Here is a 15,945-nt window from a genome sequence, read left to right as displayed (position 1 = left end):
TTTTGTAAGTGCATTGAAATCAATTCATATTTCTGGAATGAATGCACCACATAACCGAGGATCTAATTGCGAAGAAGATTTGAACAAGTTATTGCTTGTCAATCCATTATGCCAACATGATGTTGATGGTGATGAGAAACTCACATCAATGACTACCAATGAAGAAGAAGAATATCCTGTTTTAATGATACCTGAAAATGAATTAGAGGAGCAAATTGAAACAGATTTAACAGACATAGAAAATCAACCTATTGTATATTTAAGCGGTTACATAGCTTATAGACTGTTGAAGAACGTAAGCTGTCAAATGTGTTCTAATTTGCTGAAACTGGAAGATGTTACAGATCACCCAATGTATAAATTTATAAGCTTGCGGGAGTGGTGGCAAGAAAAGAAATCATTAACGTACCCATCTATCCAGCTGTGTCGTACAATTGAGGAAGCGAAAAACTATTTTGAAAAAAATAGTCATTTATTATATGAAGAAAATGTCGGGCAAATGTTTTGCACACTCTTTGCGGCAAACATTAACATAACCTGGTGGACATGTAAGGAACATGAGGATTTCATGAAAAAACAATTATTTTGGCTTGTGACCAAAATCTTAATTAGAAGACAGTGCCAAATATTAAATTCGGATATTATTAAAACAGAAGAAATTTCTGCGAACGCTGCAAAGATAGCTCAACTAAGAAGCGCTGCAAAATAATATATGTAATAACGAGTATGCAATATCAATTCCACGCGGACGAAGTCGCGGGCAACACCGCGACTTCGTCCGCGTGGAATCTTATCTTCAACATTTTACATCTTTAGTACCTATAATTTTCATATCCAAGCAATGTTGACATTTTTTAGCAAGTTGTATGAAGTTTTAAGTCAAGTGGATTTTGATGTTGGTTGCTGAAATTACTTTTCTTGTATTCTCATAATAGGTACCTATGCCCTTATACAAAGATTCAAGTTCCGCATTCCGCACTCACTAAATATCTGATCTCCATACAAACTTTCAACCCCTTTTTCACCACCTTAGGGGATGAATTTTCATAAATGCTGAAATGAGTTTTCTTGTATTTTAATTTAAAACGTTTTTACAACGTTTCAAGTTCCTTGCGTAAAATAAAATTTGCACCCGCAGACAAACTTCCATCCCCTTTTTAACCTCCTTAGGGGTTGAAATTCCAAAAACGTTGCAATCACTTTTTTTTGCAATCGGCTATTATGCCTTTCTAAGAAGTTTCAAAACCATTTGTAATGGATTCAAACTTTCAACCCCTTTTTAACCCTGTTAGGGGATGAATTTTACAAAACGCTGAAATTACTTTTCCTGTCTTCTAATAATATCCCTAAATACAAAGATTCAAGTCCAACACTCGAAAAAATGTTTGATATCCATACAAACTTTCAACCCCTTTTTCATCACTTTAGAGGTTGAATTTTCAAAAACGCTGAAATTAGTTTTCTTGTATTTAAATAATATATCTTTCAACGAAGTTTCAAATTCGTAGCTCAAAAGAAAACTTTAACCCCATACAAATTTTACGTTCATAACATAAGCGTATTGTAATAATAAACTATCTGTATCATATCTTTAATATGTTAAATAAAATTATTTTTATATTTTGCTTTTATTTTATTAATCCTAGTGATACTCAAAATTTACTGTTACTATAGTACAGTACAGCAGCATGTACAGTCGCCATCAGATATATCGAAGCGGCCAAAGTGCTCACAAATATCTGAACACGCCTCTATTGTCATGGCGCTAGGTGCGTGTTCAGATATTTTTGAGCACCTCGGCCGCTCCGATATATCTGATGGCGACTGTATCGCACATTTATCGATATCGATAAAGAGTAGGTACGCCAGTAGTGGCAAGCCCTAGTGTTGTTTTTTTTTGTGTTGGCAATATTGACATGTATTTGGTGTGTTGGCACAATGTACGTTCATAATTCGGTTTAAGGCTTGTTCGAAAGTGCCGACTCTTAAAACGTAGTGATTATATGCTCAGTGCAAATGTAAACAAAATACGAGGTTGGTGCTCTATAAATATTTTGATACTTTAAGTACTAGTTCTAACATTTGCCGATTACTTTGATTAAGTACGTGAATTTATTAATGCCTGAATCTCATAAATAGGACAAGTGTATAAAGAAACGGATAAATTAAAAGTTCTGAAAAATATCTATAAAATCTAAATATTGGAACGTAAACATGTGTGTTTGTCGTTGACTGTACTTTAAATAGTGGTAGAAATTATGTGAGCTGACTTTGAGTGCACTTAAACGTTTATTTAGCTTATTTCCTTAGGTACCTTATTTGTGCACAGAATATCAAAGATATTGTCTAGTATCAAAACTATAATTCCTACTACACAAAGTGTGACCAGCCCAAGATTTTTTGAATTTCCCGCCAATAATTTAGGTAAAATTTCAGTAGCCAGACTCTATACGATCCTATCTTCTATGCTCCCCACCTCCCCACTATTTTACCTTTATACATTAAAACCTGGCAACACTGTTTTTTGTGTCACAACCATAGATATAAGAATATATACAGATGCCTTCCAAGCGAGCTGTCAGTGGCAAGGGCCCAACCTTTTCTGTTCTCTTTCACGACGCAGCAACTAGTATCATTTCTCTCCCCTCGCTCTTTTAAAATGCCGTTTGTCAAAAAAGGACAACCATACTGTTGACAAGGTGGACTTCAAATCAAGTGTTGCCTTTCTTGATGCGCCCAGGCTGTGTATGTGTGCGTAAAAGCGTATATGTGTGCTCTTTTAGGGATGTGAAAAGTCGATTTTAATCATGTTATATATCGATAAACGCTACACAGCGGAACGAAGTAACGATTAATTGAAGCTTCAATATCTTCGTTAAACATAAACATAATTGAAATGCTAATGGATAATGAATATACTATAATATAATTCAATTATTGCGGAACACCTATTTTAGGAGGTATTTATGTATTTTAATTAAATATCTGAACTTTCCCTTGATTCCCTGCTGGGGCGTGACTATAAAATTGTGATCTGATAACCACAATAAAGAATAAAAGCGTTTTTGGTCATTTTAGGTATCGTTAAGCTTTTGAAGTAACATTTAAAATTGCAAGAAATGTCGATAGTTTATCGATATGACTTTATCGACATGGCTACAGCAACGTGGGCCTCATTGTTAATCGTACACTAAACAAAAGTGGCAACAGTGACAGCTCGCTGAGACACCGTCTATATATATTATGTCTATGGTCAGTGGGACCACTTTTTGTTTAGTGTACGATTAACAAAGCGACCCACTTCGCTGTAGCGATGTCGATAAAGTCATATCGATAAACTATCGACATTTCTTGCAATTTTAATTTTACTTCAAAGGTTTAACTATACCTAAAATGAACAAAAACGCTTTTATTCTTTATTGTGGTTATCAGATCACAATTTTATAGTCACGCCCCAGGAGAGAACCAAGGGAAAGTTCAGATATTTAATTAAAATACATAAATACCTACTAAAATAGGTGGTCCGCAATAATTGAAATATTTTATTACATCATAATATATTCATTATCCATTAGCATTTCAATTATGCTTATGTTTAACGAAGATATTGAAGCTTCAATTAATCGCTATTTCGTTCCGCTGTGTAGCGTTTATCGATATATAACATGATTAAAATCGACTTTTCACATCCCTAAAAGAGCACACATATACGTTTTTACGCACACATGCACAACCTGGGTCGCCTAAAAAGGGGCCACTTGGATTTGAAGTCCACCTTGTCAACAGTATGGTTGTCCTTTTTTGACAAACGGCATTTTTAAAAGAGCAAGGAGAGAGAAATGATACTAGTTGCTGCGCCGTGAAAGAGAACAGACAGAGTAGGGGGCTTGCAACGGACCGTCACCACTATCAGCTGTCAGAGTATACTTCAGCTTGGTTGGGTTGGATAGGTTTAGTTTAAAAAATAACAATAACAATTTATTAGTTTGTTTATTATTCTCATATTTCGATTCTTGACCTGAACTATTAGTTTTTGATTCAGTGCAATTGCTAAATAAGTACTTAAGTCGTTTATTGCCATGGGAAAGGGAAAGGCAATAAGTAATGAGGTGCGGAATGTGTTATACAAAGTTTTGACTTACTTTGAAATGGAGAAAAGAAACAAAAATATTTTACTACCATTAGATCGAGCCTTTGAACGCACTGCTATGGCTACGGGCGTCCCGAAACGCACCATAAGAAGAATAAAACAAGAAGCAATGAGAATAAAATCAGCTTCATTAGTTGATGGATCTTCAGGCACAGACACAATTGATTTCACAACAATAACTCGAAAAAGAAAAAGCCCCAAAAAGAGATTAGATATAGATGATACTATGATAGAAGGCATAAGAAAAATCATACACAGATTTCAAACTGAGAGTAAAGTGTTAACATTAAAAAAAATCTTATTTGCTGCCAAGAATGAGTACAAATTTCCAGGAAAAATTAACACATTGGGAAGAGTTTTGAAAGAGGAACTGGGGTGCACATTCAAAAAATGTGACAAAGGTCGCTGGGAACTTATAATAGGAAAGGCTAAAGATCTTGGACCTCCAGTGCAAGTTGGCTGTACACCATCAGATGTTGAACAGATAATAATACCTGTAAAGCTAGAGTTACCTGATATAGATTTTTAATGTAATTATATTTAAATTAGGTTTTTCTTTAAAAATAAAAATAATGAGTCTCATATATTGCATTTAATTTCTTCAATTTAGATTTACACCCCAGACAAGTTCAAAAGTGAATGTCCTGTTGTCTGTTATATGTAAATAAATAGCCCCTTGAAAGCATAATGGTTACTTGGAAAGTGTCAAGTTAGCAAACTGTGTGTTACTGGCAAAGTTAGCATTCTTTCATAGTCATCCGAGGGCCAACCGCGAAAATCGAAATTCGCAAATTGCAGGGATCTTTCTCCTTTACTCCAACGGAGGCGTAATTAGAATGACAGAGAAAAATTTCTGCAATTTGTTAACTTTGATTTTCGCGGTTACTGCCCTTTTACTAGTTAAGCTGCTGCTGAAGTTATCAGACAATTGGGAAATAACCCTAATAGTAAAAAAAAATAATAGAGCATGTCCATCCTTACAAATATTATTATTCATGTACTTGTTCATTTCAATAAGACATTTTATGTACATAATAACTTATTTATTTATGTGGTCTTTCTCTTCTTCTTTCCCTTACTCTTAGTGGGTTTGTCAACGTTCCAGTACCAGAGCAGTTGGAGTACCAGGGCAGCATTCGCCGCAGTAGACACACAGTATGTCAGTATGATTATGGAGTCCCCAGTCTCTTGGATGGATGTGAATATTCTGGCGACGGAGCCACCAAACAGGAGAAACACGGTAACAGCTGATAGCTGGCCTGTGCTGCCATTTTTGTAGTTTGTGATTACTTGAATTGACTGAAAATAGAAATAAAAGGTTAAAGGTATAGAGGGGGCCGGTAATGAAATCATCCCAATAGCTGGCAAGTTATTTTATTTAGAAACTTAAATTTCCATAAAAAAAATCTGGTTGTTCAAATTGTTGCTTGCATGATTTGAACTAAACTAACAGACGTTGATATCTGTGAGATGTTTGTTTAACACATTCATTACCACTAAGTGCTACGGGTTACACTCGTAGCGCGTAGCCACGTTTTCGCCGTATGTAGCGCGTAGTCGCTACGAACAGTGTACCCGACAGTCGGGTTCTTGGTGTTGAATGTGTTAAAGCAGATAATGGTAGTTATGTAAAGGCACTAATCATGAAGAATTGAAAGAACATAACAATGACCTGACTGTTCCTAACTCTATTGCATGCGCACGATTGTATTGCTGTCCCCCTTTCAGAGGTGTGATCCTCCACAGCCGGACCACCTCGTCCGATTGCGCTCAGTTTTTAATGGCGAAATGTACCTCTAATATACTTCATGTACCTCGTCGGAAATTGAACGTACCTCTGTAGTTTGGCAGATATATGCGTTTAAAAGGGGTCCGGCTGGGGAGTAAAATCTGCAGCCGGACCACGCCTGGATCCGATCATATCTGTTATTTTGAGATATAATTTAAATATCAGATGAATGTACCTGTTACGTACCTCCGAAGAAATCGTTTTTTTATTTAAAAAATGGTGTCATAAATGAATTTTCATACATTTCATTTTTTGAGTATACGCGTAAGCGCCTGTCAAAAAATAATAGCAACATAGTAGAAAACAAATGTATTCAATTCGGGCAAGCCGTCTAACGTGTCAACTAGATACAAATGTGGGTGGTTATAGGGAGTGTTTTAAACCGACACGAGTTTAGTTAGTAGTCTTTTTCATTAGCATAGTCTTTTTCATTTCATTTTAGTCATTTGCATAGTTTTTGTGTAATAAATTTTTGAAGGTCGTGTTTTAGGCCCCCGGATTTTACGAAAAACGTTAATAATTTGCAAATTATTTTGTAAACTTTCCGTTGTTTAGTGCTATTGGATAAACCATTCAAAGACGCAAATTTAGTGGCAATTGTGACTTCTCTAGGTATATTGGTTATAAATATATTAATTAATTTAATGTTTTTGGTTTTCATTTTTTTTCTTCCATATTCCGCCGTAGTAGGAGCCCATATTTGTATGACAGCTTCATTTATATGTCTTCTATCCACCCTATTTTTTACAAGACCTAATTCCGTGAAACATTCAAGTAATCATCGAAACACTATATCCGGGTTATCCGGCCGCTAGGGTTGGCACTTCGGTATTTTTATTTATACGCCATTTTCTTGGGGATATCAGGTTTCGACTTCATATGGAAGAAAATGTGATCCCACTGCTTCGAGAACTGATTTAGTAAGTACCTATCAGGCAAGTGAGAGTCGGGTTCGCACACGAAGGGTCTAAAAAATTTTTACCATGTCATACAGTGTACGATGACATGGGTCCTCAATGTGCAACTCCAACTCGTACTTGACCCTAACTTTATTTAATTTAATTTTTAAACATTTAATAATTGGAATTTAAATTTAGGGCAGTACGTTTCAATAGTGGCACTACTAATGACGGCAATACCGCGAGAACAGTTTTGTCTGACAAACATCGTGAAGTATTTGCAAACATTCTTGGCTTAGAGAAGTGGCTTCTGGACGATCCCCACACAGTTCTAGTTGTATTGTCGAGTGGTCTTCCAATAGACGCAGAGAAGTTTGGCAATTTTTGTAAAGAACTAGTCCAAAAATATGTCAATACTTACAAATGGTGTCCTATGACAGTCACCATACATAAAATTTTAGCCCATGGCGCTGCAATCATTCGAAACTCGTCTGTTCCAGTTGGTATGCTTTCCGAGCAAGCTGCAGAGTCACGGAACAAATATTGGCGTCACGATCGAGAACACCATACTCGGAAATCGGATAGGATAAAAACAATGTCTGATTTATTTCACAGAGCACTAGTCTCATCAGATCCAGTAATTTCCGAACAACAGATGTCACAGAGAATAAAATATATTAAAAAACGTCCCCTACCATCTGCCGCAGTAGCTTTATTGAAAGCACCGCAATCACCACAGGCACAGGAATCTCAGGAGGAAACCCCAACACCAACATCCGAGTTCTGTCCAGACGACAGTTATTACGAGGTGCAAGATGGGGCAGAGAGCCTCGAAGTAGAAAATGATGACCCGACTAAAAACAGATATATACAGCAGTGTTTCACCTTACTGCATGGTAATGAGGTCCAAAAGTGTATACGTCTCTTTGTAGTTGACTGTCATACAGCTAACGACCAAAATGTAAATATTATCTACCCTAATTATAAAGAGGAAGAATTTGTAAGTTATCTATAGCTAATAAATTACTAAATCTTAAAAAAACTTATTATTTCATATGTGTAGGTTTTTATTAACATATTAAAGTTTGTTTTTACCACCCATAAAAGTGCTATACTGTGTATACAGCGTTAATATTATATCCGGCTGAACCCGGATATTGGTAGTGGCAGCCCTGACCGAAAATTTTAATTGGCTTTAAATTCAATCTTCCACGGAATTAGGTCTTATAAATGAAGCTGCCATACAAATATGGGCTCCTACTACGGCGGAACATGGAAGAAAAAAAATAAAAACCAAAAACAATAAATTCATTAATATCTTTGTAACCAATATACCTAGAGATGTCACAATTGCCTCTAAATTTGCGTCTTCAAACGGTTTATCCAATAATACTAAACAACGGAAAGTTCATAAAATGATTTGCAATTTTTTTTAAGTTTTTCGTTATATCCGGGTGCCTAAAACACGATTTTCAAAAAATTATTACACAAAAACTACGCAAATTGGACACGCGGGAATTTTAGTCTCGCATTTGTAATGATCTAAACTTCAGTAATTTGCAATAAAATGAGGATGTCACTTTTTTGGCTTCTATAAAACACTGTGAGACCTACACTTTTTTTCCAACTTGATATACTTTTCTTATTTTTTGATATATCTGGTTAATCATTTTTTAACATTATGTAAAGGATATTCACAGTCATTTGGTATGTATTTTGGACTAATCCATTCAGCCATTTTCAATTTATAGCAGTTCGAAGTCAACTGTGGTTTGTGAAATTTTTTAACGTTTTCTAATAATTTGTTAGACCAAGTATTGAAAATGTTACAGTACGTTATATATTTGTACTGCCGACTTTATGACGTCACAGCAATTATCCCCACCACTTTCGCGCTTGTCATCTCATATATTTGGGTTCAAGGCATTACACTGAATGCATTGATACCATATTCACCCATATCCCGGACGACATGAGCGGAAATCGATTTCTAGAACACTTTTCTTTCGCTGGCCGGTCTACTATAAGAATGTCCGTATACTTAATATTTATTTATAAATTACGCACAAAGAGGCAAAGTAAATCACGTTTGTTGCATGGGAGCCCCACGTTAATATTTATTTTATTATTTTTTAGTATTTGTTGTTATAGCGGCAACATCTCTGCGAATTTCAACTGTGTACTGTAAAACGTTGTACAATACACGTGCGAAAAGGTAATTCGCAACTCGTGTCGGTTTAAAACACTCCCTATAACCACCCACATTTGTATCTAGTTGACACGTTAGACGACTTGCCCGAATTGAATACATTTGTTTTCTACTATGTTGCTATTATTTTTTGACAGGCGCTTACGCGTATACTCAAAAAATGAAATGTATGAAAATTCATTTATGACACCATTTTTTAAATAAAAAAACGATTTTTTCGGAGGTACGTAACAGGTACATTCATCTGATATTTAAATTATATCTCAAAATAACAGATATGATCGGATCCAGGCGTGGTCCGGCTGCAGATTTTACTCCCCAGCCGGACCCCTTTTAAACGCATATATCTGCCAAACTACAGAGGTACGTTCAATTTCCGACGAGGTACATGAAGTACATTAGAGGTACATTTCGCCATTAAAAACTGAGCGCAATCGGACGAGGTGGTCCGGCTGTGGAGGATCACACCTTTCAGAGAGTTGGCTAGGGAGAGCTCCCGGTACTGGTTTTCTATACAAATACGGTACCGGAACAGGGAATTCTTTTTTTTTTTTTTTTTTTTATGTTTATTTGCCAGAATACGTTACAATTAGGTTTTAATACAGTTTTAGTTTCAGTATTCAGTCGACATGAAGCCAACATGCAAAATGTATGTAAATTACATTTACTAGTAGGGTACATCATCAGGTACATGCATAAAATGTCAATAATCTTAATAAAACAATGTCAATTCATTACAAATAAAATTAAAAATAGAAATACTTAAAATTGCACATATAAAAATTAAAAATTAAAAAATAAGCTAAAATAAAATGGTTTGGTATGTCAGAGTTATGTCTTGAATAGATATGAGCGCCGCGCCGGCGCGCCGCCGCCGCCGACAAAATTTTCGCGCCGCCGCCGCCGACGCTACGCTATCGGCGTGGCATCGGCGTGACCTTGTTAGATACTACTACTTTCAGAATCAGATAATATATATTGTATCTAGTTTAGATCTTTAACGGCGCCAGTCTGAATAGCTTATAGACATTCAAAAGGTATTTTAGGTCCATATCATTCAAAAATATTAATGGTAAATTCAAACTTTTCTGTTTGGTAATCGCGCTGCTAGTGTTAGGGCAACGAAATGACTAATTTTGCCAGCTGGCTAGCTCATCCGTCATTCACAACGAATTTAATCATTGCAAGCATGGTTTGAATGTCTTCAAAAGGTGTAAAAATGGATTAATTTAAGATATTAAGCTAATTCACGCCCAAAGTTCCGGCCATTGGCTTCGCACGGAAGGGCATCGTAAATGGCATATTTAAGCTTGGCCATTATCCAAATTTCAAGTTTTGCTCTCTTGCAGCCCAATCTTTCGCCTCGCATCGCTCGCATAGAACACGCTATCGGAACCTCGTAAGTTATCGGCCCTGTTTGGAGCTTAACCTTCGGACTCGCTTTTAAAATGCCTGGTCATTGGTTCTTCTCCGATCTTAGCTCCACTGCAGCACGGCCTTTGGCCTCACACGAATGCACCTGCAGGTGAGCTCCAGGTCTATAACACTATGGCCTCGGTCTTTATCGGCCTTCGGACTTGCTTACACTGGACCAATAGTTCAATTCCAAGCTCTGCTCTCTTGCAGCTTGACCTTCGGCCTCGCATAGAGGCGCGCCGTAATCGACGCTCCGGGCATTCGGCCGTCAGCCAAGCTCATACTTCGCGTTCGATTCTAAGCTGTATGCTTACCTACAGCTCAGCCTCTGGCCTCGCATGGGAAGGCGTCGGAATCAAGTCTTCGGTGTTAGGTGGAGCTCGGCCTTGGGCCTCACTTTTTGACATAAATTGGTTTGTTGGGTCGATATTGGCTAATGACGGAGCTTGAATATTCCTCACTTCGGCTCTTTGGAATGTCGACACGTTTCCCTGATACAGTCAATCCGCTACTTTTTACTTAGCACAAAAGATAAGGGATTCGCAAAGATCTTCCGGCCAGGGCCTCACCAAGATTAAAACCGCTACTGATACCGCGCGATCGGCGCGATACCGTTTATGCCATATAAAACTTTTTCGTTTCTTTATTCAATCAGTTTTGCTTGTAATTGAAAAAAGCACTTATTTTATAACTTTCTTACAGCAAAAACATGTTTATTCGGTAAATTTTTGGTTTGAATTCTTTTTTTCATTAATCAAACCTATTTCAAGGCCACGCCGCCGATTCGCCGCCGCCGCCGACCGATTTTGACCGGCGCGCCGCCGCCGGCTAAATGCCTATCGGCGCTCATATCTAGACTCTTGAATGAATTTACTTATATCACAATTTGAAATTTAAATAGTCCTTAATAGTATAAAAACAATGATCTTGTAGCCACTTAGTCAGTTCTTTCTTAAATTCATTTCCATGCAATATTCTCAATTCATGAGGAAGGTTATTGAACAAAACAATACACATGTTATACGCATTTTTCCTATAGATGTCAGATTTACAAGCTGGCTGGTATATCATATTTTTATACTGGGCTCGTAGCTCCCTTGCAAACATGTCTTCTCTGTTTTTAAAATATTCTGGGTGGCTTTTAATAAATAGACATGCCTTTAAAATATACATAGAAGCTAAGGGGAGAATCTTAAATTTTTGGAATAGAGGTCTGCAGCTATCGTCAAATCGAACTCCACCTATTTCTCTTAAACATTTTTTCTGTATTATGAATGCCCTCTGAACGTCAACAGAATTGCCCCAGAGCAAAAGTCCATAATTGAGAGTGGACGAGACATACCCATGGTAAGCAGTTAACGCAGCCCGAACAGAAACTGAATTCCTTAGACTTCTTAAGGCGAACACAAACCTCGATAACTTGGAACATATCAAGTCCACATGATCTTTCCAATTCAAATGTTGATCGATAACTAAACCTAAGAATTTCGTAGTTTGATTTTCTTCAATAGGAGTATTATTAAGGTTAACATTTAAATGTACTGGATTTGAGTTATACGAATGGAATTGTAAAAATGAAGTTTTGCTTATATTAATTTTGAGGTCATTATTCCCGGTTCTCGCCGTACAAACTCAAAATCGGAAGCATTCCCTACTGCCGGCCTCATGGGCAGTACAGCAATATTGAGTCGGTGTATGAAATTCTTCACCCTTAGCGTCTTTAGTTTCTCAGATAACACAGACATTAAACTCACCTTAGCAATAAGGATAATAGGAACATTAATGGCTTGCATATTCCACAGAATGTCTGTTGGAGTGTAGCCGCTGACTAGAACTGATACTAGGCCTGCATATGTTGCAAGGAACATTGTAGCCCCTCCTGTGGAACCTCCATAATGCAATACTAGAGCTGCAATTATTGCAGTTTGAATTGCTAAGAATGTCCCTTCACCCCAGGCACTGAAAAAATATAAATATTATAGTAATTTCAGCTTAGTGAAACTTTTTTTTAAAGAGTAACCCATCAAAAGTTTAGAGAACTTTCTGCCTATACCTCGTTTTTTTTTTTTATTAGAAAAAAATTAACAACCTTGACATGTCTCTTTTGTTATTGAAAAATGATTTATTTAAATTAAATCAAAAGAATGTCATAATATCCTTAGTGTATAATTGTCACATCTAAATATTGTTTTTTCTAATGCTAAAAAACAAGACACCTATAGGATAATCAGTGTCATATAGTAGGTAGCATCCAAAATATTCAAATAGTTTGGTATACCATATAATATGTATGGTGTCCCGAACAATTTGAATAAGTACTTTAGATGCTAACTACTATTATGACACTGACTGTACAAAAAATAAATAAATATTATGGGGCAATCTTAGACAAATCTACCTAAATCTTATAAATATAATCTTTTGTTAAATTAATTTTTTTTTTTTTTATCTTTTTTTTTTTTTTATTGAAAATAACATGGAAATATAAAATATGCGTACCACAATACAAAAATTCGCCAAACTGCGGAGCAGTTTGTTGGCGATGAGCTCGCTCTTTTTATAAGTACATCAAAAGCAGGTACATAATTTTGCACTGTCCTACCGTCCTAGCGTAGCCCTTTCTTACTATGTACCTATAGGTATATTACAAGTGAACATAGGATGACTTTGCTGGTGGCGCGGGCGCGGGACAGGAGTACAGCGGTGCTTAAAAACTACCTTAACGCTAATAAATATGTTTTTAACAACTTTTAAAAATACAGGTGGCTAGAGCCACTGTGACTATGTTGGTTTATCTTTAGTACACTCTGATACTAGCATACATTATAAGTACTTAGGTTCTTACTACTATTGTTTTATGGAGTTATCGAATTTTTCTAACAATATTTCTTTAAATTTTTCTTTTAAGGTACCTATTTTCAATTTAGGGTTACCTAGTAATATTGGATTCTCATTGTACATTTTGGGGATTAAGTATTCTTGGGTTCTCCGTCCATAATAGTTTTTTGCTGGAGGTTGATACAATTTTACTATTTTAGAAGATCGAGTTACATGTTTATATTTCTTTTGTACTTTAAAATCATCTGTGTAATACGTATTAATAACATTTAGGTACGTAACTTTACAATGCACTGGAAGAATTTTACAAATTGAGAACAATGAGTCATACTGATGTTTATACCTATTCCTAGTGTTTCGTCCAACTAAATATTTAACTAATCTAATTTGAAGTTGTTTTATTTGATACAAATATGTTTTGAAGGTACGTCCATAGCAACTGAGTCCATAACTTAACAATGAGTCAGCGAGAGCATGATAAACAATGTGCAGGGTGCGTTTGTTAACTATTCTACTTAAATGATAAAATTGACCCAATACAGATCGTAATCTATTGCATACCTGATTAATGTGCAATTTCCAGTTAAAGTGTTTATCTATTAATAATCCTAAGTATCTGAAGCTGTCAACTAATTCTATTTTACTACATGTGCAATTATTTTTATTCCCGTGAAGGCATTCATAGGTATGTCCTGTAATACTAATATCTGTTGGAACTAATTTTTTTGCTTTTTTATTATACGGTGAAAAGATTCTCATACATTTAGTTTTGGTGGTATTCAATATTATTCCATTATCATGCGCCCACTTGGTAATGTTCTCAAAATCGTCCTGCACTTTGGCTACCATATCCACTATATCCTTGCCGGCGAGCAGCAGGCACATGTCGTCCGCGTACATATAGACCTTGCAATGCCGGACAACATTCGACACACTATTTACATGCATGACATAGCCTAATGATTAACCGATAAACATATCTTTATCTATACACAGCATGTTCAATTGCTCCGGCAACCTTTTTCACTACAGAATGCAACACTTACATATTAATTAACTGATAAGATGCCTACTGACTCACCTAAATGGAAAACTCATAACATAACTGTAAGCAAAGTTAGCAGTGATGGCAAAGAGCTCCAAATACACTCCATAGACATTAATGCCCTTTGCACTTTTACTTCCAAGAATCTTCAAGATTTGCGGCACCTTTACCAGAATGGAACCCGCTATGATTCCAATACCTAATCCTTTGCTCAATGTACTCTTAAAACAGGGAACTGGAAGATAATTATACGTAGAAATTAATACTTAGCATAGTAGATCATTAAAATAACAGACTAATGAGTAACTTTATTGTCGTAAAGCATTTTTCTTAACCGCCTCCACTAAGCACATTTATCGATTAGGTATTGCTTTTTCAAAGATCATTTAGCTAATTTAAATCAATGCATAATGAACTCTGAACCCTGATAAGAGTATAATAACTAAACAGAAAGTTAAAGTAAAGCATAATAAAGAATAATTACCATCGAGAAAGTTGTAGTTGTTAAAATATTCATTGTAACAGTTTTCCGATAAAACGGAGAGCAGAAGTCCTTTTAAGAACTCCGCCATTTTACTAACATTTAAAATGAAACTTAGCGATCCTATGATCCGGGTGCTATCTGGGATAAAATTATAAATTAGGTATCTATCGATTAGATAAAGCGAAATATTCGTTTGCGGTCTCACTTCGTTCACTGCAGAAAGACTGTCAGTTCAGTTTGTCAATTTTGTCATTGTCAAATGTCAGTGAGACGTGGCATGGCATGGCGTCAAGCGTTTAGTGCACACTTATTTGAAACATTTATCTACACTACACGTCCCAAAATTTTAATATTTATATTGATATTAGAATAACATTTTATCACTGAATGATTTTTAATAGACAATTTCCGCGTTCACATGTATTCCAATAGCATTCCAGTCCAGTGATCATAACAAAGATCAATATCAATGCTGGACTGGATCATATCGGTTTAGGAATTTAACTACACAGAACAACATTATATTCTCTTTGCAGAACAACATCGTCTAACGCGCAATTGGTAAACAAAACCACATTACAGCTAGCGGGGCTCAGAATATAACTTTTTCGGACAGCGCCATCTTGCGTGCGTTTCGTGAACTCGTGAAAAATAGTTATTTTCACCACGTGTTAAAGGTTTTCTTTATTCTTAAAAAACGAATGAGAAAATTTGTCCATAACACCGGCTGATGTTTTCCTCGCGTTTGTGTGGTAAAGAACCCTCGTGTTTTGAAACCCCCGCAAAGCTCAAGATACCACTTTACGAACAACTCGCTACGCTCGTGGTTTAATTTTGGAATCTTTCGCTTACTCGGATATGAATATTAGCACGAGGATGAGCACGCCAATGACCGATATATCCGCACTGTAGGTTCAACGCCAAAGACCGATTAATCGGTCACAGACCACCGAGCAACATAGACCTACGTGCATATGCATAAAGCTCAATTTCAGTTTTGACACTTCGGTGATGTGGCTTCGGAGTGACAGCTTTTGTGTTTGACACGGCGTCGAAAAGGTTAAACCAAGCGAATCCTAGGTCTATGGGTTAAACAACTTTTCCTTGCGAGGCAC

At 36.3% G+C, this 15,945-nt stretch overlaps 1 protein-coding gene across 1 annotated transcript; it reads right to left on the bottom strand.

Moving 5' to 3' along the window:
- Positions 1-5,131: 5,131 nt before the first annotated feature.
- On the bottom strand, positions 5,132-15,062 carry LOC134663568 (mannose-P-dolichol utilization defect 1 protein homolog). Its single transcript, XM_063519972.1, has 4 exons — positions 14,831-15,062; positions 14,383-14,581; positions 12,218-12,422; positions 5,132-5,449 (listed from the first exon to the last, which is right to left on the bottom strand). Exons 1-4 carry the CDS (start codon positions 14,916-14,918, stop codon positions 5,198-5,200), a joined length of 744 nt encoding a protein of 247 aa, XP_063376042.1. The 5' UTR covers positions 14,919-15,062; the 3' UTR covers positions 5,132-5,197.
- Between the last annotated feature and the right edge of the window lie 883 nt (positions 15,063-15,945).

The sequence above is a fragment of the Cydia fagiglandana genome, chromosome 4 (genome assembly GCF_963556715.1).
Source record: "Cydia fagiglandana chromosome 4, ilCydFagi1.1, whole genome shotgun sequence".
NCBI classification, from domain to species: domain Eukaryota; kingdom Metazoa; phylum Arthropoda; class Insecta; order Lepidoptera; family Tortricidae; genus Cydia; species Cydia fagiglandana.
Note: the sequence above shows the minus strand (reverse complement) of the source record. Positions and strands in the feature narration are given on the sequence as shown.

Excerpts from the sequence above, each read along its gene's own strand:
- LOC134663568 (XM_063519972.1), bottom strand. The coding sequence starts at position 14,918 with ATGGCGGAGTTCTTAAAAGGACTTCTGCTCTCCGTTTTATCGGAAAAC. Across the intron at positions 14,582-14,830 it reads CAACTACAACTTTCTCGATG|TTCCCTGTTTTAAGAGTACA; the intron begins GTAATTATTCTT and ends ATTATCTTCCAG. Across the intron at positions 12,423-14,382 it reads GTTATGAGTTTTCCATTTAG|TGCCTGGGGTGAAGGGACAT; the intron begins GTGAGTCAGTAG and ends ATATTTTTTCAG.